Source organism: Macrobrachium nipponense, chromosome 41, assembly GCF_015104395.2.
Source record: "Macrobrachium nipponense isolate FS-2020 chromosome 41, ASM1510439v2, whole genome shotgun sequence".
NCBI lineage: Eukaryota > Metazoa > Arthropoda > Malacostraca > Decapoda > Palaemonidae > Macrobrachium > Macrobrachium nipponense.
The window spans coordinates 23399582-23424568 of NC_061102.1; the positions used below are offsets into that span (position 1 = coordinate 23399582).

The following is a 24987-nucleotide window of genomic DNA, read 5'->3' on the forward strand; positions in this document are numbered from 1 at the left end:
CTTGCAACAATGAAGATAAAAAAAAAAAATCACTATATACCCATTGCAACCATATATTTCAGAGTTTTCTTCTGTATCCCTGTTCACAGGTGAAATGGGCATGACATGTAACCAGAGTGTATATAAGGCACATGCAGGTGTGGCCACTTAGTACACTTAACAGACACGCCGTATGATTATGTAGCATAAGCGATATTTCATTTTCTTACGTCTAAAATACTATTCTTTTTCTTTACAGGTAAGTGTGATGGACCTTTCAGTACTGGATTGGAGGTTGAAATACGTAAGTTCTAATGTCCTATTGTATTGCATCCTTCCAATGCTTTTGGGTTGCTAAATTGTATTATTGTTTATTTCTTTGTTTTAGATTCGTTTGAAGTCTTAATCCATTTTGTTGAATGTTTATTAATCCGATTTTAGATAACATTTGCTGCTGTTCTTTGATTTTCTTTTCGTTTTTTTTTCTTTTTTTTTTACTGTTGGTGTAGAAAATGTTATCGTTATCCGTGCTATTGATGAAGCTTATATGGGTGAGATTCGTTTATAACTCCTCCTTTCTTACTACCTAAACTACTGTCCAATTTGAAGCTACTTTCCCCTCCCTATTTCTTTTGACCAGGGGTTCTTAAAACCTTTTGATGACTCCAGACCCCAAATGCCTTACCCATTATGGTTCCATACTTCCTTTGCTTAAGTCAACTCAAGTCCTATGTGTTGATACTATAACTTAATATACTTAGTTTAATACATACTTCAGGTATGAACAGCTAGGAATCGAACATACGAGAAATCATAAGCATCTACAGTTTTATTAAGTTATTTACAAAATGTACCCATGCATACAATGACACATAAAAATCAAATACATAGAAATATCCAGAGATAAAGTCCCTTGCCCTCGACATATGGGCATGGATAACCCCTGTTAAGAATCCCTGAATTAGAAACCAACCATTACAGTTAGGACAGCGGATTCGTTCGCTCACAGGATATAGATTATTAGCCTTCTATTGTTCAATACCTCGTTGTTTCACTTGACGAAAAAATATCGCTTTCTTTTGCTGGCAAAAAATATTACAACCCCGGTAGGAGTAGTTGTAGGCCTTTTCCCTGTAGCGGTTTTGCTGTTGCAGTCTCCCCCTCTGACTTTTTTTTTTTCTCTGCGTTAAACGTAATCACTTCTGGAGCTTCATCTTTTAGGAAATGCACAAAGAATGCTTCCGGGAACGCTTTTGTTCTGTGCCCGCTTCATTTGTTTGTGCTCTGGTTTTTAAATGCTATTTATTTCCTCGTGCTCCACATTTCTTGACTCGTATCTCTGCTTTCTAAGATAGCAGAAAGATAGTAGATAAAAGATACGAGTTTGTAGGATTACAAATATTTAGTTTTATGGGAATACATAGTTTGTGAATTATAGATAATTGGCTCCCAAATAATTCGTGTTATACATATATAAGATTAGGTTTTTTCAGTGCTGGAATTATTGAGTTCGTACTTAACACATGGTTTTAAAAAAAAACTGAATTCTGGTGCTTATTCAGTCACATGTGGAATATTTCAGCAATATGACCTCAAAATGAGCAATTCTTGACATCTAAATTGGTGTTTTTCGGCTCCGTCTAAGTTCCAAACGTTATTTACAGTCGCCTTCAACATTATTTTTATGATTCTTTTTCCTCTTTAGAAAAAAAAAGAATGTTTTGGTATTTAGAAAACTATTCCTGAATCTGGGGAAATGTGTGGTTTTGTTTCGGAGAATTTAGATGTACTGTAGTATGTTTATGCTTCTATTTTCCAAGGACATTCTCTCTCTCTCTCCTCTCTCTCTCTCTCTCTCTCTCTCTCTCTCTCTCTCTCTCTCTCTCTCAAGGACAGCCCCTCCCCTCAGCCTTCCCTCATTTCCTGACTTATCTTTTTCTATATCAAGTTAAAACTGTTCACCTTCTCTTTTTTTGTAGGTTGTAATTTTTTGCATTAACTCGTTTCTTTATTACTCTGCATGTTCAAAAAAAGTAATAATATATATATATATATATATATATATATATATATATATATATATATATATATATATATATATATATATATATATATTTCTTACTAGTGTTTAAGGTTTTCAATAGCCTACAGAATTTAACGTAATATTTGTGGGACGAAGGAAGTTGAGAACCTTATTGAAGCAAGGAACACACACACACACACACACACACACACACACACACACACACACACACACACACAGATTTTGTTTCAGCATTAAGCCGTGTTCCCTAACGGGGTTGTGGGGTGGGGGAGGGGTTGTCTTCCTAGAAGAGAAAATAGTGATCAGGCGCTGCTTTCATTCCTAAACTGCTACATCGTGAAGGAAGCTTTTGCGCAGAAACTTTATATATATATATATATTATATATATATATATATATATATATATATATATATATTATATATATAAATAATCAACTGCTGATTGCACTTTAATACAAAAAAAAACTCACCAGTAGCGCGTCGAACAAGCCAGTACACACTGCATCATTCCCTTCCGTGAACTCTCTCACACACACATATATATATATATATATATATATATATATATATATATATATATATATATGTGTGTGTGTGTGTGTGTGTGTGTGTGTGTGTGTGTGTGTGGGTGGGTGGGTGTGTGTGTGTGTGTCCTTCGTGTAATTTGTTTCCATTGTCTTTATTTATCACGGTCTGTATTGTTTTGATTCAGTTACACACACACACGCACGCATATATATTATATATATATATATATATATATATATATATATATAGTATGTTTTTTTTTTTTTCGTTTCCATTGTAGAATCTGTATCGTTTAAAATGGAAAGATGTCGTGTCAGCTTTGCTTTGCTATGAAACTTCATATTTGACTTTATTTATCCATGGCATCTCTCTTGATACTTTTTTTTTTTTTTTTTTTTTTAGTTGCATCAACCGTTCTTCCTCTTCATTTCATTTCTAAATCGTACAAGGCTTCTTATTCGTCAGTCAATTGTTTTGTTTCTCCTTTGGTGCGTATCCTTCCTTTCCTTTCACCCACTTTCTCCTGAGAACCTCCGCAGTGATGCCTCCCTTCGTCGTATGGTCTCTTGTGCCCTTGAGCGTTTCTCATCCCTTTCACGTACTTTCTCACCTTTTTCCTCCTCTTCCATTTCTTGCTTGTTCTTTTCCTCATGCGCGTTGCCCTTGGAATTATCTGTGCTCGTTGAGGTGACGAGAAATTCCTGGTGTTGTGCCGAAGGGGATATGTTGTCCGTCCTTGAGAGTCTCGTTGGGGGTGTACATTACTTTTTCGAAAGTGCTTGCTTGAATAAGGAAGAGTGTTTTAATTTGTGCGAGGTGCTATTTGCGTGACTTACTTCCGTTTTAACTCAATCAGAGGTCAAGTTTTTTTTTTTTTTCCGAAAACTGAAGAGGAAGAAAAGCAGCCAAGAGCAAACCCGACATTAAAATCCAATTAGGGCCCTGAAAGATCACTTCCTTCACGTTAACGTGTATAAAAATCGCAAGTTAATCACAGCTCTGCTTACTAAATATGTCAAAGCGTTAGCTCAGCGTCACGAGTGTTACCTTGATGTTATGCTAACACTGGGCGACCTTTAAGCCCTTTTACAAGTGTCCGTGTTTGCGTGTGTGTGTGTGTGTTAGTGTGACAGTGACAAGTTCTTGCGATAATATGAAGGTCAGCGCATGCTAGGTCGTGCACGAGCTGCAGCTGTGACCTTTGACGCCTCCGCTTGAAGAGATAACTTCGTTATTGTTGCTTTGATACTTTTAAAGGCGAGGGACCTCGTTATGAATGTCTTCTTGAGTAGCACATGGTGCAGTAGTCTGTCGGCCGCTTAGACCTTAACTTTAAACAACATCGCCTCAAGGAAGAAAATTTGCCTTTATATTTCGTCCTGGGTCCTGTCTAATGTAGACCTGGAACTCTGCTTTCTTACGTTTCCTCATAACACAACTCTTCATTTGGGATTATTCGCTCCCTTCCCCTTCCTCCTTAAACATTCTCTTCCTTTCATTTTCACCTCGCTCAAAGGGCAGGTAAGGAGATCAGATCTGCCCGTTCCATCTGCCTGCTCGCGTGTGGTATCATCGTGTGGCATACTTGTGTAAACGAGGCATCCTTCCTTGGCCAGCTGTGAAAGAAGGCCGGGCGTGTTGTGCAGAGAACAGCTTGTCTTGTTGTACTCGTATTCTTTCTCGGAATCGATGCACTTTTATGGTTTTATCAAGGTCTCGAGCGGAGTTCTGTCAGGAGGGTGGTAAGTGGAATTTACGTTGCTTTTCCTGGAAGTCAGATACTTGTGTTTTCTGTGTGTTACTTGTGTTTTCTGTGTGTTGAAGGGGATTATTATTATTATTATTATTATTATTATTATTATTATTATTATTATTATTATTATTGTGTTTGCGGGAAACAGACCTTCTTTCAAACATGTTTTATTGAAAATAATGACAGAATTCACAGAATTTTGTATAGAATCAATTCTGTAAATTCTGCCATTATTTTCAATAAAAAATATTATTATTATTATTATTATTATTATTATTATCATTATTATTATTATTATTATTATTATTATTATTATTATTATTATTATTATATTGCTCGCTCTTCCATATCTCTGCATACTTATTATTATTGGTTTTTTTCTTTCGCTGACCGCCCTAAAAATAGAGTACATAGTTGAAACGCATTTTCAAGTCGTTAAAGTTGACCATGGATGGAGGAAACAGGAAACAATAATGGTCAGGGAATGGAGGGTGATTCTCTCTCTCTCTCTCTCTCTCTCTCTCTCTCTCTCCGGTATATAAAGAACTGGGTGTCCTTGTGGCGAGCAGGGGACTTTTAATGTCCTTGCGGTACGCCATGACGTCCCCTCCTCTTTCAGGGGTCCTTTAAATGTGAGGATCTTTATGCATTGCTGCTGTCATATTGGAGAGGAATCTGAACACGAGGATATCAGTAAATGACAATAAAGGCAGTGTTATCACATCTATTCAGCTTAACCCTTTTTTTTTATTTTCCATTTTCTTGCGTACTGTGTTCTGGAGACCCTTTGCTGTCGCTTAGCGGAGAGCGCTTCTATATATAGGTTCGCGGAAGAGGAAATCTCGTGCTAGAATGTCTTGTGTGTGTGTATGTGTGACGTGTCGTGTCGTGTCACTCGTGAAGAAGTCACCTCGTTATCCCCCCCACCGCCCACCTCCGCCCCCTATGTTACCCCACCCCCACCCTTGATCTACCAGATAGGCCTACTCTCTCCTCTCTCTCTCTCTCTCTCGTCTCTCTCTCTCTCTCTCTCTCTCTCCAGCTCCAGTACGGTTCATTTCATTCATACCATCCAAAGAGCAATAGAAATTATATGACGTAATTTTCAGCTTTCCCAAGTTATCCATTCAAGTATTCAGTGACCCAGTCTCTCTCTCTCTCTCTCTCTCTCTCTCTCTCTCTCTCTCTCTCTCTCTCTCTCTCTCCAGTATTGTTCATTTCATTCATACTATCCACATAGCAGTTGGCATTATTTGATATCATTTTCAAGTTTTCCATTTCAAGTATTCAGTGACCCAGTCTCCCAGCGTGGGCTAAGTAGGTCACGTAACGGAACGGGAGCTACATAGTAACAGGAAAGCCAATTATCATGGAATAAGGAAGTAACTGTATAATGGGGGACCCCCATTCACGTAGCAATAATGTTAATTAGCCGCTGACTGTTACCTGACGTTTTCAGGTAAGAATGATTTGTCTGATCCGTGAGTTAAATGTTCTCTACAAATTTGCGTTGAGAAATTTCTTTAAAGAATGCTGTATATTTTTGCATCATTTTTAGATGTCATGCTAATTTTTAGAATAGTTCATATAAAGGTCTCGTTTTTTTCGGTTGGAATTGCTAAGGATATTCTGTAAAGCGCTTCCTTTGTTTAGAAGTACTTCAAATATTATTATTATTATTATTATTATTATTATTATTATTATTATTATTATTATTATTATTGTTGTTGTTGTAATAGTTTGTGTTAAGGATACACTGCCTAAAAACTATTGTAAAAAAAAAATACGTGCATTTTTCTTTCTCTTATTCTGTATAATTTTTTTTTTTTAAATAAATCGTTACTTTCTTTTTGTGATTGAAATTATTGTTCCCTTTGTGTGAACGATGAATAGCGTATGTCATCAGGAGACAATGACTGGCCCACAATATTTCATTTATGTACGCGTATGTAATATATTGGAATTGTGGAATGGGCCATCAATTCTTGCTCATTTAAGGAAAATGGGGAAACGGATGGAGTAAAGGAACTGTAACTCTCTCTCTCTCTCTCTCTCTCTCTCTCTCTCTCTCGTTTTACCTCGCCTAGCTCACAAACCATGATTCTAAGTTTCATCCCCAGCGTCTGGCTAAGCAGATATATGGATGCCTTTCTTTAAGAATTTAACATGCCTATGGTGACCTATTTCCTCCTTGATGGATGACCCTTGACCCTTGAGGATGACAGTTTGGCTTGAGAGGAAAAGGAGAAAAAATAATGCATATGGTAAAATAATACCTAGTCCAAATGAACACCTCCAAATGGTCAAAATAGTAACGTCGCGACGAACAGTTCTCATTCCTCAGCTTGAAACCATTCTTAGAAATATTCATATTCTCTCTCTCTCTCTCTCTCTCTCTCTCTCTCTCTCTCTCTCTCTCTCACTCACACACACACCACACACACACACACACAACTCTGCAGCCTTATACCTTCTCCAGGATGCCTTTTTTTTTTTTTTTTTTTTTTTTTTTTTTTGGGGGGGTTTTTTTAGAAACCACGACCCCTCCCCTCTCCCCACTCCCCGCTCCCTCCCACTAGCCCGAGGATGAATAAAAGACAGCCCTTTGAGCCTTGACTGAACTGCATGGCTTTTTGTTTATGTATGGTGAGGTTACTGAGAACATATCCAGCGTTCCAGAGCCTCATTTCAGTTACGTAAATTATGGAATGGTTGGTTATATAGACCCACAAGTTGACATTGCTGTAACGAAGATTTTTTCTGTATTGCTGTATTAACATTTGCACATTTTTATGTTAGAATGTTAGGTTTGTTGTATTCTCTTTTTATTGTGTTGTAAATCCATCAGTGGTTATTGCCGTTTGATACTCATGTGATCATATTAGAAATCAGTCATCTAATTAAAAATGCTTGAAGAGACTTGAAAGAGAATGTGTTCGTTCCATCTCTGCAATAACTTTAAATTAGCATTGATTTGGCTTTCGTATTTTAATATTTAATGTTATCTATACATTTTTGTAAAAAATATGATTGTTAGGAGGAGTACTTCTTTGATAAATGTTGATTAACTTCTTCCCTTAGCTTAAAAATACACTTATCGTCTCCATATTCTGTTGGGTTCCGTTTAAGCAGCAAATAAGGAATATGTAACCTGTGCTTCATCAAGTATTTAATTCTTATATCTCATCAAGCTTGCGAAAGTATACTGATACCTGTTGCTATTTAATTGAGTTGGGCTTATTCCAGTACGTGCTCTAGTTTTCGGAGGCACCCTTAAGATATCTATACTCTGTTTTTTTTTCATCTGTCCATCCGCCTGTGGTGTTTTTATATGGTAACACTGCGTCCGGGCTTTAGATAGTTACGCTATGTGTAAGTTTTAGGTAAATAAAAGGATATCTGGGTGTACATTTGCAACTGAAAAGTGTTTTAATAATTTACTGTATGCGAATTACACGGTTAATATTCGAAATAGGATATTATTATAATCGTTGAATGTAAGCTGAATGTAACTGTCTAAAGCCCGGGACGCAGTGTTACCATACAAAAACACCACAGGCGAATGGACAGATGAAAAAAAATAGAGTATAGGCCTATGCACAACACTATAGATCCTAGGACGCCTCAATTGTACTGCTACGTATGAAACATGACGTGCAGGTACCTTAGACTACGTCACTTTGCCGCCTAATTGGCTTTCAGGTCACATCATAATCCATTGTTGTTAGTTGTTATACGCAGCAAGGAGCGAGTGAGTGCCTTTGAGTTGAGCACGAGAAATGTCTTTGTGGAACTCTTGGATAATGTGGTATCCTATTGTCTGTGCGTTTGTTTTTGTGTCAGGCCACTATATTGTCATGGTCGCAGTCTTCACAGTTAAGAAGTTTTTCTATAAGAAAAATCATGAAAAAGAGAGGTAAAGCCACATGTAGAGGAACGTCGAACGCTAATAGGAGGAAATATCATGGTATAAACATTCGTTTCCATACCATTGCACCTTCAGGACGCAGCTCAATTGATCCTGCACTTTCTGGACCTCGTATTTGCCTCGTAAATGTCACGTTATTGAATGCATTCGTTATTTTATTTGAAGTAGTATTGAATTAAACATTATATTTTCATGTTATTCTCAGCTGTGTTCTTCCTTTTCGTGTTTTGTTTTTAAGAAAGCCTCGATATGTTAAATTAATAATATATGTATATAATTATATATATTATATATAATATATATATATATATATATGTGTGTGTGTGTGTGTGTGTGTGTGTGTGTGTGTGTGTACCGTATGTATACAAATATGTGTTGAGAGAGGGAGAGAGAGAGGGAGGGAGAGAGAGGAGGGGGGAGAGAGGGAGAGGCGGGGAATTTCTTTTTGCAGGGCCAGCTGTGAAGGCCATTAAAGTTCCAGGACGGGACGCAGTTGGTGGGCCCACTAGCTGCCAGCCACCCCATAAAATCCCCCCACCCCCCCCACCCCACCCCCGCCATCCTACTCCCTCCACCACCTCCTCTTCCTTTATGCTTCTTGCTTTTACCTCTCTTGTGTCGCATTAACAACCCTCCCCCCTTTTTGGAAAATAAAGGAAGGTCTGAAGACTCACCAGCGCTTCGAGAACTGTCAACCAAAGCAGAAATTGGCAGCGAGCGTATGTCATATTTATTCCAAGAACAATATGCAGCATGTTCGTGTCCTTGAGCAGAACATGATAGTAACTTGAATGACGTATTCGACGAAATCACATTCGTTTTTGGATTCGTAATAGAACGCTGTAATCTAGTGATTCTGATGGCATCTCTCTCTCTCTCTCTCTCTCTCGTGTTGCAACGGAATGCCACTGGAATTACCCGGCGTTTGTTCAAGACGAAACTAATGTCGAAATCTGACCACCTGTTGTCGCCATACGTTGGGCTGATCTTTGAGAGAGTGAGAGAGAGAGAGAGAGCTAGACGTTGCATTGAATCTCCCGTGGGGTAAGGTACTCGAATCCCAGTCTGGTACTTTAGTAGATTCACATCACCGGTGCATCTGATGTCTAGGCCAGTCTTACGACGCTCCAGATTACCTGTTGATAAGCCAATCACAGGGCTGGAAACTCTCAGTCTCTCGAGAGAGTTCACATGTGTAGGTTCTATGTTCCATCTCTCCTGAGGGATACCTCTTTCAAGAGTATCCCTCTGGAGAGGTGGAACATATATCCTGCCTATGTGAACTCTCGAGAGAGACTGAGAGTTTCCAGCCCTGTGACTGGCTTATTAACAGGCAATCTGGAGCGTCGTAAGAGACTGGTCTAGACATCAGATGCACGGTTGATGTGAATTTACTATAGTACCTTGTTCCCTTATGTCTTCCTCTTTTGCTTGTCTTACGATAAAGGGTTCCTTCCTGTTGGTGGAAGAATTTCGGGGTTGTTTTTATCATCCTCTGGGAACCAACTGTACGAAATTCGTATTTATTGTTGCTTGAAAATAATTTACACTTGATGAGACAAGAGATAAGGATCCAAGTGGGGCGTACCCTCCTGCATTGATATTCAGGATTTTATTATATATATATATATATATATATATATATTATATATATATATATGTATATATATATATGTGTGTGTGTATTATATATATATATATATATATATATATATATATATATATATATATATATATATATATATCTCAACCGGTCACGTAGAGAGAGAGAGTTGCGGCGGACGGCGCGCCTCTAACAGAAAGAGAAAGGGGACTCAGGAGGAAGAGGAGGAGGAGACCTTGTGAAAGGGAAACCGAACTGCGTACCAAACAAACTGCAGTCTGAACTGTCTACTGCACAGTTATGTATAACTGTGAATGAGGGTGTATGTGTTTCAAGGCCTCTGTGTAATAGTTACAAACATTTCATTGCAGTAGTAGAGTGTAAAAAATAGCTCATAGTAGATGTGGCACATTTTAGAAAGTTGCCGCTATTGTTACCTCGTATTTCGAACTTTTTGTGTGTTGTCACTGCAGTGTACTGCGAGGGATTTGGATATTATTATTTAACGCTTCGCTTATCTACTTTGAAAAGAGAGAGAGAGGAAAATAGTCACAAGAGTGACTTTGCACTTGATGTTAAGTTGTAAAGATGGAATCATGGAAAAAAAAAAAATTGGGTTTTCATCTAAGTTTAACCAGTGACTGGCACGGAGTACTGTCTCTCTCTCTTTTTTTTCAGCCTTTCCCTTTCTCCATCGTAGTTCTGTTCTCGTCTAAAAACTTTCATTCACGGTAGCGAAGCCCCTTCCCCCCCACATCTCTCTCTCTCTCTCTCTCTCTCTCTCTCTCTCTCTCGGAGCAGTGTTTCATATCAATCGCTAACACTTTCCCCGGGCCAGTGCATTTTCAGAGGCTTTAGCTTCCCTCCCTCCCCCACCGCCTTAAAGTGAGGAATGCCTTCTAAGTTTTTTTTTTCTTTATTTTTTTTTCATTTTACGTGGTGTGTGACCTGGGGGTGGGGTGGGGTGGGGGGAGAGAGGAAAGGGCGTGCGGATGTTGCGTTCATGCAGGGCAAGAGAGCTAAGCAGCTCCCCTTCAGGAAATGTAGGTCAGGGCTGGGGGTGAAATCAGCCTCGGCCTGCATCACGACCTACAGAAGGTACTACTCGCTCACCTACTCACTCAGGTCTTCTGGTGACGCCTCTGGAGAGGCCCATCTCCGCCGGTGACGTCATCAGTCGGGGGGAAAGGAAGAAGATGATATGACGTGGAAGTGGACGGCTTGGAGGAGGAGGAGGAGGAGGAGGAGGAGGAGGTATATGACACTCATTCCATTCTCTTCTTGAGATGATTGAAGTAAATTATCTATGAAACTTTTGCCTAGAAACCTCAATAGTTTTTTTTTTTTTTTTTTTTTTTTTGTACCTTTACCAATTACTCTGTCTCGTTCATAAAACACGGCATGTATCGCCTTAAACAATTGAAGAATGACCCATTTATCACCAGAGGGTAAAGTAGGGCGGCTGAGCTATGAAATTATTGTGAAGGGGCCTTAAATGTAAAGCCGTGTGATGTTGTTAGAAGAATTTCCAGCGTATACTTTCTCTCTTCCCGCCTCCCCCCCCCCCTCTCTCTCTCTCTCTCTATGTATATACGTATGTATGTTTGTTGGTTGATAGTGAATGTATTTTTGCAACCGGGACAATTCGTAATAATGTGTAGCTGAAGATAGGTTAGTTTTGAACGCAAAAAGTCCATGCAGAGAGAGAGAGAGAGAGAGAGAGAGAGAGAGAGAGAGTATACGTATATCTGTGTTAAGGTATTTAGGTCGTGAGAAGTCGGCTGATGGAACCGTGTTGTTGGTTGGACCTTTAAACGCTTCCCTACCTGTGATTCACTCATTTTTTTCTCTCAGGAGGAATTCGAACGGTACACCTACTTATGTTTCTGCTTTTTTGTTTCTTTTGTTTTACTTTCCTGCTGCTTACTTTTATTTATTTTTTTATTCCTTTTACTTAAGCTTTTTTTTCTCTCTCTCTCCCCCGCTGTTGCTATTTCGTCTTGCAATTTAGATCTAAATTGTATTTGATGATAATCAGGTATCGTCTATTTTTCTTCGTACCTCTGTGTAATTGTTCACGTCTCATATCGTTATATTTATGATTATATATTAATTTTTTCATCGATGAATATCTCAATTCCTTGGTTTGACGATTTAAGCTCGCTATAAAGTGACGGCTGTTCACACTGATGTAAAAAAAAGCTAATAATTTTATTTGCACGTATTAGATTTTAAAATGTGGTCACTTTTTTAACATTAATTCTTTTTTATTTATTTATTTTTGTATTTTTCTTTTCTTGATCATGGAATGTTTATGGAGTTTCATGTTTTATACTTGGTCAAAAAGAAAATCTAATTACGCTCTTTCACGCTCTCATTCTGCAGGCCCATCCGCAACCCCCTTCTCTCTCTCTCTCTCTCTCTCTCTCTCTCTCTCTCTCTCTCTCTCTCTCTCTCTCTCTCTCTGAATACGAACCGTAATCGTATTTTTGGATCTAAGATCTAATTTTCCTGTCTGTGATATTTTTTCGACCCGGATACCGGACTTTTTTCTGAACCACGATCTTTATTTTTGTAGTGGTGATCTATTTTTTTTTATTCCCCTGACGGTGATCTCGTTTGTAACCGTGACAGCTTTTGTATAGTTGTAAGTTGGATGTCACAGTAATTGTTTGGAATGGCTGAGTTGTAAATTTCGTTTGTGGTTGTTGTTCGAGTCAGGTTTTGCTCATTACGTAAAATTGTGTCACGGTCTCGCGATGGGAATTGTTTCCAGTGGAGTCTTCTTAATCATTGCACTTTTAGAATGGTTTTTAAATAAGTCATTAGCGTCAAGTTCCCTTAAACATGAAAACTGGTTGAATATACATTAGTTCTTATGAACAAAAATCAATTGCACGCAATTTCTCACAATTATTTCCACAAGCCTAATGAAGGATCCTATTGCTTTGAAGAGTGTACTACGTTAAAATAGACCATCAATCAATGAAAACTCTTTCGTAGCGAAGGTGTAGTAACCCAGGGAAAGTTATGCATCATTTGATCTCGCTAGTCACTTTTTTTTTTCTTCCCAACAAAGTGTTCGGTAACAGTGAATGGAGATAATTGAGGTGGTTTCGTGTCTTGTGTTCACTTCTCTTTCTTTGGCTGTTTGTCTGAATTGGGAATGTGTCGGGGGAGTGGGGGTGGCTTGAGCTTTAAGCCTCCTAACACTCTCCACTTCCCCCCCCTCTCTCCCTCCCCCCTTCCTTTTTCCACTATCACCTCCAGTTTCACTTTTCAGCAACCGCTACACTTGATGAGGGTTGGGTACTCCCCTCCCCTCCTCACCCCTCAGAAGGGGGTACTCCTGAAGGCCTCCCCAATATTCATACCGCCTGCATTAGTTTGAGTATCTGGGCGTATTTGTCATATATATACGTGTATATATATATATATATATATATATATATATCTATATATATATATATATATATATATATATATATATATATATATATATATATATAGATATATATTATTTGCACTACTTAATTTCTTATCGTTACAAATGACGATAGTACTTTTGGAACAAAAGTAAATTTAGAGCTTTGCTAGACATTGTTATTTGACTTGTATATTTTTACCTTCCACTTTTTGTCTACTTATTTCCAGTCCTTGAGAGCCAATCGACATTCCCGAACCATCCGTCTTGTGCAGTCTACTTGGTGTAATTGAGATTTTTGAAAGTTTGCATATTTCCGAGCAGAAATGACAGTAGGGCGAAAGTTCTCGCTCCGAATTGGCAAGAGTTACCAGTGGAAGTGGCCCCACCCCTAACTTTGTTACGCCACGGAACTTGCTCCTACCATTATGAAGTAATTCTTCTTAAGTGCCACCCTCCACGGGGCGAAGGGTTACCGCGTAAATGCCACTCTTCGAGGTTTGGCTACGGCCTGAAACGACTCTCTTTCTCCGGAGTATTTCCAAATTGTTATTGTATATAATATACACACACACACATATATATATATATAATATATATATATAATATATATTATATATGTGTGTGTGTATATATATAAGCGAACACCACAGAAAAGTGCTAGGTAGACAGTCGATACCAAAGCGTTTTTGCATTTATTCATGCATTGTCGAGGCACAAAAAAATATATATATGTATATGTGTATACATACATACACACACACACACACACACACACACACACACACATATATATATATATATATATATATATGTGTGTGTGTGTGTGTGTGTGTGTGTATGTATATATTTATAGACACACATTTCGATTCATTTGGATACATTTCATTGTAAAGAATCTGTATGTAATTTGGAAGTGAATTTATGTTGCATTAAAGATTGTATTTTAACATTTCGGCATATTTAATTGCAAAGAATCTCTGCTCGTATTTTAGAAGTGGATTCATGTTTCATGTAGGGTTGTATTTTAACATTTCGATACATTTCATTGCAAAGAATCTGCCTGTATTTTAACTTTTCGGTACATTTCATTGCAAAGAATCTCTGCTTGGATTTTGGAAGTTATGTTTCTTTAAAGTCCAGAATAATGCTCTTCCCCGTACGGCATCTTCGCCGGCGAAAGAGCGAACAGCATCAATTGAAGATCTCCCCTGAACTTGAAGAAGTGGCGCTCGCAATGAGCAGTTGAAATGCGGTCGCAGCGAGAGTTATTTTTGTTGTTTGCGTTCGATATGCGGTTTCGTTTGTGGTTTGGGACGGCCTGTTTTGTGGTGTTTGCGACTAGTCGACCCGAAATTATCTCGTGAAAAAGGAATTCAAATACGAATGGATCCGCGGGAGTCAAGTCTCATTTGAGTTATGTTGGTGTAAAGCTTCGAGCGCATTTTGTAAATGGCTTCTCTTTTAAAAGTCCTTCGGAAGTTGAGTCGTTTAGTTTTGTATGAAAATTGATGTGGTTGAATGAGCCTGAAGGTTAAAGTCGAGGGTCGAAGATGAATGCTTGAGATATTTTCAGGAGAGGAAAAAGGAGAGGTGTTCTGTGGAGAAGATTTGGCGAGTTTTCTGTACAGCGTTCAGTGCTGTAGGAGCCGCGGCCCATGAAACTTTTAACCACGGCCCGGTCGTGTCCTGTTCTATAGCGTTGCCAAACTCACTATCGCGTCTAACTTTAACATTAAATAAAATAAAAACTACTGAGGCTAGAGGACTGCAATTTGGTATGTCTGGTGATTGGAGGGTGGATGATCAACTTACCAATTTGCAGCCCTCTAGCCTCACTGTATAGAAAGTTAAAAAAGGAGATCGGGCGGTGTGAGAACTGAAAGAATTGATAAATGCATGCAGAATGACATTTTAGTGTACAAAAAAAAAAAAAAAAAAAAAAAAAAGTATGGATATTTCCTCTGAAGAAATTATAAAATATGAGGAAATGGCCTTGGGGAAGGAATAGAAAAATAGAGCAAGTACTATTTAGAAGAAGTGAATAACTGAGCAGTTACATTTTAGAAGAAATGAATGATAGAGCAAGTATATTTTAGAAGAAATAAAGATAAATATTAGAACAATTACTTCGTAGAAGAAATAAATGATAAAGTGTATTTTAGAAGACATAAATGATATAGAAAGTGCATTTTAGAAGACAGAAATGATGGAGAAAGTCTATTTTAGAAGAAATAAATGATAGAACAAGTACATTTTAGGAGAAAGAAATATTAAAGTGGGAGGAATAAATGATAAAGGAAACTCTAGAAGAAATAACACAACACGGTTGCCCTTGTGACAGATAATGCAATTCGATAATAAAGTCCAGACATAAGATTTCATCCTGAGGTCAAGAAGAAACTGCAATGCAATTCTGAGCCGGCTTTCGAATGCATGACCATGCATACGAAAGTGGAAACGAAACCAAACACGAACCGTGAATATGGTTTGAGAGCGGTTTAAGGAGGGAAGAGGTGGAATGCACAATTTAAAAGGCATTGTGGCCCACTGTCAGAAGATCAAGGCCAAGACAGATGCCTGCTTATCTGTTTGGCCTTGGTACCCACGCCTTCACTCGTCATTTTTTTTCTCTTTTTATATTGTGGGGTACGTCGTTATTGCTCGCTCTCTCTCTCTCTCTCTCTCTCTCTCTCTCTCTCTCTCTCTCTCTCTCTCTCTCTCTCTCTCTCTCCAAATTTGTTAATATGTAGATTAATTTAGTTGAATCTACCGGACGTATGCCTTTATTGCCTTGGAAATCTTATAAACAATTGAGTTCACTGAAGAAGTGGACCCGTAAAATAGTATATCCTTCTCCATACCTATATTTTTATTTTCTCTGTACACCGTTTATATATATATATTTATTTATTATGACTGAAATATATTCTAAATCAGAAAACACAATTCCATCTAATAAAAGGAGCCCATAAATCGCCAAAAAGTAGAAAGTAAATACTATATTTAGGAGGCCAAACTGTCTGTGATATATATAGTATAGTATATATATATATATATATATATATATATATATATATATTATATATATATATATATATATATATCATTTTATATTCGAGAGAAATAGGGGAGGGGTGTTGGTGGTACCTTACATTAACCCCATATGCAAGTTAAGTCCTCTTCTGTACAAGGTACGGGCATCTTTGGCCAAGGGTAGCTGCCATCCCTATGAACGTACTGTACCCAAACAACATAAACCTGAGTCCTACTCGCACGCGTCCCTCATTCCTCTTCCTCATTTCACGGGCGTGGTGGGATTGGAAGAGGTGTGCGTAATGTTGGCGAGGGACTACCCGCCCATTTCTCAGGGTCCGGTTATGGGCGTGTAACCAGATCAAGGCGCCCGGAGCAATTTTGCGAGAGGGTGTGGTTCGTGTTGTAATCAAGGGTGGGTGAGGACATTGTATATGCTTATTATATATATATATATATATATATATATAATCTATATATATATATATATATATATATATATATATTATATATATATGTGTGTGTGTGTGTGTGTGTGTGTGTGTGTGTGTGTGTGTGTATATCTATGATATATATATGTTTGGGATGCCAGATTTATTTTGCCATTCCTTCTCTCTCTCTCTCTCTCTCTCTCTCTTGGTTCTTTTGCATTGTTTTTAAATCTTTATCTTTTAAATTTTACAGTATTTTAATTCTGTAATATATCTATTATTTTACTGTGAATTCCTTTTATAATGTAATTGTTTTTGTGTGCAAAACGTTTCTTAATAAACTATGGTATTCTATTAAGATGTATCATGGAACCCACTGAAATACTGTGATATTGGGGACTGGAGTAATATATATATATATATATTATATATATATATATATATGAAGCTCACATATGATTGCCAGTTTACTTGGGCAACAAGGGTAGAACGATACTTTATTTTATATCAATACTTAATGGGTCTTTAGAGTATATCTCCTGCTTTGAAACTGTAAGAAGAAAGATGTTCATCTGACATATTAAAATTCTGTCCTGTAACTGATACATCACACGAATTCGTACTCAAATTCGTCAGTGAAGCTTTTCAGATGCATATTGGCAATCATGACAAATCAAATGTTGATTAATTTACAGGAGAATTTGAAGGTATGTGTAATTATATGCACATTTTATTTATCTTTGAAGAAAAAAAAGCTTGACCCACTTTCTTGCGTTTCCATCTGGATTTTAAGTTTTGTAACTTTTTTTTAGCATGGTTGTTAATGTCTATATTTATCAATGCTAATTATAAAAGTAAGGTTAGAGCAGCAACATCATAAAAAAATTGATTTTGAGTGACAGGTCTTTCCTTTTTTTTTATCCAAAAGAAAAAACAATATTAGTATAGAAGAGCATCAATAGGTTTGAAAGAAATAAAAAAAACGCGAATTTTTTCCAAGCTCCTTGGCAAGTGCTAGTCGATGCAACGCAGAAATAGAAGTCGCTTTTAACGATTGATCTTGCTCTTAATTCTGCGTCTTTCCAACATTTTAGAAAGAATTATTGTTAATTGTACTTGCAGTGATTTCCTCCTTAATCTGGGTCACTGTTTAGTGATTGTGTGATATCGTGTTGAGTGTTTGAAAGTTCTATCGTTGTATCCACAGATGTGTTTACTGATGCAATTCACTTAATTCACTTGCCATTCCATTCATTCATAAGTTTTGTCATCTAGAGTATCCTATATACTTAAACCTCAGTCTAGAATTCAACCACCAGTTATGACTGCTATTATAAAAAAAAAAAAAAAAAAGTACTTTTATCCTTGAACACCGACATAATTCCTTGAACTATCCTCTCTCAAAGTTAGTTCCTAGAACGATTTATCTAAAATTCCGTCTTGTTGTCGATTAAAATTTCAATAACAAACTCTCTCTCTCTCTCTCTCTCTCTCTCTCTCTCTCTCTCTCTCTCTTCTCTCTCTCTCTCTCTCTCTCTCTCTCTCTGTGTGTTTGTGTGTGTGTGTTGTGTGTGTGTGTGCGTGCATTGCATTGCATTGCTTTTTACAACTCCTGCTTAAAGCAGCGTGTGTTCGCGTGTATTGTGCTCTCTCTCTCTCTCTCTCTCTCTCTCTCTCTCTCTCTCTCTCTCTCTCTCTCTCTCTCTCTCTCATCCCCTGCTTGCTTAAAGCAGTGTGTTCGCGTATCTTCGGCAGGTTGATGGACCCGGCAGCGAGCGACAATATGTGCCGGTTTTTTGTAGTTTTTTTTTATTGTTTATCGTGTAACGTCACTTGGCCAGAGCCGAGCCAGGCAGCAGTACAACAAGTAGGTCGGGGGGGGGGTGGGGGCTTGGGGGGGGGGGGGGGGGGATTCCAGGAAGTTGAACGGTGAACCGCTATATGTTTGTGGCCCTAGTCGTGATTCCTGCTTCTTCTTTTAGGTCTCGGAAATCAAGAAATAGTTCAATTTTTTTATTTAATTTTATTTTTTTTTTATTTTTTGCCCACTTCCTCTATTCTTAGAACTCCTTTTGCGTTTGATTTTCGTTAGTTATTTACTGCTTGGTTTATTTGACTGCTTGGTTTATTTAAGGGTATAAGTTTTCCTCTCCCTTTTGGTAGCTGAACGCACAATTTTAATATATTTATATATGCTATATATATATATATATATAGTATATATATATATATATATATATATATATATATATCTGTGTGTGTGTATACACATTATTATCAAGACGGTAGGAGAATCAATACTAACGGAATAGTCTTCGTTTAGAGCACTTAACTCATCCCCATCGAGCCAAGTTGCTGGAGTGTGTGTGTGTTCTGGCAATGTATACTACTAGAGCGAGCGAAGTTAGCTCGTAAGTGTCGAACTCTACGGGAAGACAATCCGGTTTTCACTTACTCTTCTCTCTCCGTCTTTCTGTTCCCATACTTTCTTTTTACGGTGTAAGTTTTAATGAAGTCTCGATCGGTGCCTCTTTTTTTCTGAGCCTTTTTTTCGTGTTACAGTTATTGGTGGGGTATAAATATTTTTTCTTAATCTATCCAATTTTGCGATTCTCCTACGCCGTTTAATGGTGAGCGTAACAACAGTAAAATTCTGTTTGATTATTTCCTAAACTTTTATTTTCGCGTTTGTTTCAGATCCGAAATGATCATGTTATTGAACGGATAAACATTTCAGGTACTATATATATTAGGGTCGGTGGAACTTACTATTATCTATATTCCGTACCGCAAGGAATGAATTTATATAACTCACGAATGGAATCGGGTGTTTCCCACAATTTCAATTTGTTTTTTTGTGTTCATAAAGACGATTTAATAACAGAATATGATGAAACTTTAAGTGAAACGAAGATGTCTATGTATATAAATAGAAAGAGAGAGAGAGAGAGAGAGAGAGAGAGAGAGAGTTACAAGGATTAGGATGTCTCAAAGACTTGTTAGTCCATCCGAGGAGACATCGTGTACTCACTTATCTAATGGTTTTGTAAGAGAGAGAGAGAGAGAGAGAGAGAGAGAGAGAGAGAGAGAGAGAGAGAGAGATGATTATGCTACATCCTTCATAACCTATATGGAAGGCGTCGGAGAGCCTGTGTTTGTGTGTGTGTGTGTGTGCCTGCAAATGCCCACTTCTGCTCAAGTGCGAACTGGCACGTCTTGTTTTGTATCTTTGCTATCTTTACTATTCACTTACGCCAACAACTCCATAACCACCGCACTTTACTTCTTGTTTAGACGTCGATTATCTTGCTCTTTCTCTCTCTCTTTTTATGATGATGAATGGTGCAAGGTGCTGATCCCTTGTTGGGGGAAGTCAAATGCGCATCTTGTTTTTCATTTCATCCGCTTCTCCTCCTCCTCTTCGCCCCTTTTGCCTCACTGGCATCTCAGACTCGTCACCCAAACAAGTTTCACTCGTCCCCTGTGCTCCTTTCAGCCCGGGCGACGGGCGGTCCATCCTAGTGGGCCCCACTTGCTACACTCGAGTATTCGGGTATTAAATATCTCGGCCTTTGGATAGAGGAAATGCAGCCTGGTTCTCGAGGCTTGCTTTTTATTGACGTTCAAGTTGATCGTCTCCTTTCGTCCACTCGATTTGGTCTATCAAGGTTCCCTAGTGGACGTTTGTCTTTTTCATTCTCATTGTCGCGTTTTTATTCGTTTTATGATTAGGTCACTTTCATCTCATTTTTTTTTTTTTTTACTTACCGTCTGTTTTTTTCTTTCATTAGCCACCATAATGCTTTCCCTACTCTTAACTATTACCTTATTCCCTACTACTCGGCCAACGCGGAATCAGAGGAAGTTATTTCTGGTGATAGAAATTCATTTCTCGATATAATGTGGGTTCGGATCCCACAATAAGCTGTAGGTCCCGTTGCTATTGACCAGTTGGTTCCTGGCCACGTAAAAATATCTAATCCTTCGGGCCAGCCCTAGGAGAGCTGTTCATCAGCTCTGTGGTCTGGTAAAATTAAGATATACTTATTCCCTACTTACCATTATCACATTCTTTCCATACATATCCAGCGCTTGTCCTTCGGACTACGTTGTATATATATATATTATCCCCTATTTCACATATCTCACCTTTTTCCTTTTCTACTACTCTTCCTCTTTCTTTCCATACTTGCCGTTATTGTCTTTCTTTCCCTACCTCTTATTGTCGCGCGCTTTCCTAAAGAATGCTGGTGAATCCTAATGCCTCCCTTCGCTGTGGGCTAAAGATTGCGCAGTTGTCAATTGCAGTCCTTGATCGCGCAGCCCTGGTTCAATCTGATTCCTTGCTACAGTCCCCACTCATATATATTATATATATATTATATATATATATATATATATATATATATTATATATGTGTGTGTGTGTGTGTGTGTGTGTGTGTGTGTGTTGTGTGTGTATTATTTTGATGGAGTCAAAGACATTATTTGCGGAGACAGTGTTTGTCTTGTTTATATTTTACTCATCTTTTCTCCGCTGATTGAAGTTTGAATTAAAAAAAAAAATATTCCTTACAGGTTATGCCGCGACCTTAATAGAAATTGCATAAGATAAAATATATGCTTGAATCAGCTATATATATATATAATATATATATATATATATATATAGTATATATATATATATATATATATATGTGTGTGTGTGTGTGTGTGTGTGTGGTGTGTGTGTGGGTGTGTGTGTGTGTGAATGTGTATATATAATATGTATATATAATATGTATATGTATAAATATATATAAAAGGCCCATAAAAACCCTTGTTTAAAGCTAAGGACTATATTTCGATGGACTGACTCCCACCCTTATCAAGTAGTGAATGATAGAGGATGTTTTAATGGGCCTTTTATACTTAAGACGTTTCTCGTTTTAGCAGAGAAATTTATTTGTGTATAACATATATATAAATATGAAATATATTTGAATGTGTGTAGATTTGTAGCTCATTTCTTTCGTCGTTTATTGAGCTGATGGTTCTCTCTCTCTCTCTCTCTCTCTCTCTCTCTCTCTCTCTCTCTCTCTCTCTCGTACTATTTCCGAGTGAATGAACACCAGTAGCAACGGCAGCTTGTATCATCATCATCATCGTCATTTCAGGGTACAGCCGCCATCAATGTGCTCTCAAGTGCAAACGTGCGTCTCATCCACTTTTTTTTCCCCGGAAATGTGTTGCCAGGAACATGATTAAGCTTATTTAAATAAGAATTTGTCATGTTCCTTGTCTGGCCTTTCATCACGTGAATAGGAGAGAGAGAGAGAGGAGAGAGAGAGAGAGAGAGAGAGAGAGAGAGTTTATAGGGTCACCTTTTCAGACAAATTGTTGAGACGAAGCCAAGTAAGTAAGCGTGGTCCGTCTTTTATGTTAGATGTTATACATTGGTATATGAGGGTGTGGTCTCACATATTCTCATTCCTACTCCCCCTCCCTCCCTCCCTCCCTCCCTCCCCCTTTGTTTTTTTTCAATCTTGCAGCCCGCATCAACGCTACCTCCACAACACCCCCCCCCCCCCTCCTCCTCCTGTGTTCTTGTGTTAAGCGTCTATAAAACAGAAGTTTCACGTGATGCATTATAACTGTTTATCTGCGGAGTTCATGACTTTTTTGCGGTTTCTCGCAGCTAACCGTGAAGAGCAGCGGCTCTGGTATCCGAGTGAATTACCCACGCCGGCTGAATATTATTAAAATAAACGAAAATCTTGGCGGTGTTAATTTTTCGCTGGCATAGGTCTTTGCCTGATTCACTGGAAGTGGGGAAATGAGTCGTAATCCCTTTATAGTCTCAGGTCATCACGCCTCAAGTCTTGCGTGATTGCAACTCTGCAGGTAGCTTCGATATCTGTTAAGATTTTCAGACCCTCCTCGGATATTGCAAAGGAGTGTAGGGGGACTGTTCTGTTTAGAGCGAAGAGTAACAATGCAGAACTACGCAGCTGCTGCCGCTCTGCCCCGAAGGTTACGTACCCTGACACATGTGTGCAACTTTGGCTGGGATTGGGCTTGTGGTTGGTAGGGCATGCTTGGGACGGGGTATGTTGTTCTCAGATGCAAGGTTGGGCTTAAGATAAAAGGTTATGAGGGCAAAAAACAGAGAGAGAGAGAGAGAGAGAGAGAGAGAGAGAGAGAGAGAGAGTGTCAACACACGTCTCTGGTTTTGCGACTTTCTGTGTTATAGCATCCTCATTATGAATTATATCAAAAGGCTAAGACTCCGCTCAAATCGATCAATTAATCCATTGTTTCCCTAAACTGTATATTATTCCTAACTTTGTTTGGTATTACTTCGGTCAGTTGTGAGAGAGAGAGAGAGAGAGAGAGAGAGAGAGAGAGAGAGAGAGAGAGAGAGAGAGAGAGAGATTGTTTTAAAAGCCCAAGGAGTGCCCTAGTCGCTTGAATGTCGTGGAGTCAAAACAAACGTGCGAAAAAAAAAACACGTACACATCTGGAAGGTTCCCTTTGGCATTTAGCTCAGTAAGCTACTGCTGAGAGAGAGAGAGAGAGAGAGAGAGAGAGAGAGAGAGAGAGAGAGAGAGAGAGAGATGATGTTAAGCGTCTTAGATCCTTGTAGGAGCCTGTTTGCTCTTGATTGATCGTCTGATCAAATTAAATCTCTGCCTTACTGCACGGGTGATCATACTTCTTGCGAGTCAAGCTGCATAAAATTTTTAATGTAAATATGTACTTCCTGTTTCTCTTATACTCCACAGGCGTTGTGACTGAATTAATGAAGATATTAGGATACTTAAACCAACTAAATTAGAACCAAAAGCTAACCAGGTGTGATTTTCGCCTTATTTCATGTTTTGCAAATATATGATTCTCTCCCACATATTGGCACAAATAAACGTCACCGTCTTGACGTCATTTCACGAGATGTTGGTCCGTTGATCAATATAATCCTCGGGAGGAGGATGGGAGGACTCGTAGGTCAGGGACACTGGGTGCATCATTTTAGATGAATAACCCACGAGAATCAACCGCGCTCGCACTTCTCCGGTCCTCTGTTTTTTTTGGGGGGACGGCGCTTGGGCGCTCACGTTTCACAGCCAAGTGATTCGCAGCGTTGAGAGACGGGAGACGTACTTTGTTGTTGTATGCGTGCGTTCCTCGTCCTTCGTTTTTGTGAATCACTTGGTGTGGTAAATGTGAGAACTTCAGTGCCGTTCCCAAGTTTACAATAAAGTGATTCACAACATTGAAAGACGAGGAACGTTGAGATGCAATAAAGGTTCGTTCCTCTTCTTTCAGCGTTGTGAATCACTCACTGCATTGAAAGACGAGCATCACATACATACATACAAGAGTAAATAAGTTCCCCGTCTTTCAATTCTGTGTGAATCACTTGTTGTGATTCACAACATTGAAAGAGGATGAATATATTTCTTACTGTACATATGCAATGAGATGGTCCTTGTATCACTTGTTACGAAACATGTTCTTACCTGCGCTTTTAGATATGTTGAACAATTGGGTTGATATGGAATTAAATAGCAACAAAACATGTATTAGTTCAAGCTCCTTTCATGAGAGTTCATTCATTCAACTCAACGCCCATGCGTGTTTGTTTGTTCGCCTGTACGAGAAGTCAGTATCGTTCATAATTATTCATTAAAAAACGATTGGTCAGAGTTGCCAAACCCTCAGGGCTAGACTATAAAGAGAATGTGTTAATGAGATGTAAACAAAATCCTAATTTTCATCGAGATGCGAGTTTTACACAGTGGGAATATTTAATTTTTTTTTTTCTTCTTTGCTAAGTTTGAACATTAGTTTTTTAATTGAATGGGATTCGTCCCGTAATTTTTTTCGCTTTTAATATTTCATTTCAATAAAGTTTTGCATGGTCTGTTATTAAAGATACATTATGATGTACCAAAGTATTCGGTGCATAGGCCGGTGGAATTCAGGTATAAAGTACCCGGCCACATTCAACTCCGGTACACTTACGGATGTGTACTTACACGTTTGCTCATCTAAATACAGTATACTTACGTACATAATCGCAGTTTTGATAGCACGTATTCATACTGAAGCAGGCTTCCATATATAAGTACACTAATGAATATAACTTTGAAATTCGTAACATGACGAGCGTAAGTAAAGAGCTCCATATATACGTATTATCAGCTGGTTATAATTTCATAGTCGTGGAGTCGTCGAGATATGTAAGCACAAGGCTGGCTCTCTCTCTCTCTCTCTCTCTC

General features: G+C 38.3%; 1 protein-coding gene across 1 annotated transcript in view; it reads left to right on the forward strand.

The window, feature by feature from the left end:
• The first annotated feature begins 232 nt into the window (after window positions 1–232).
• Window positions 233–24987, forward strand: part of LOC135212598 (SLC2A4 regulator-like) — a 61084-nt gene continuing 36329 nt past the window's right edge. The window contains exon 1 of the mRNA XM_064246156.1: window positions 233–283. Within this exon, the coding sequence (XP_064102226.1) occupies window positions 248–283 (36 nt within the window). The 5' untranslated portion in view covers window positions 233–247. The remainder of the gene's footprint in view (window positions 284–24987) is intronic.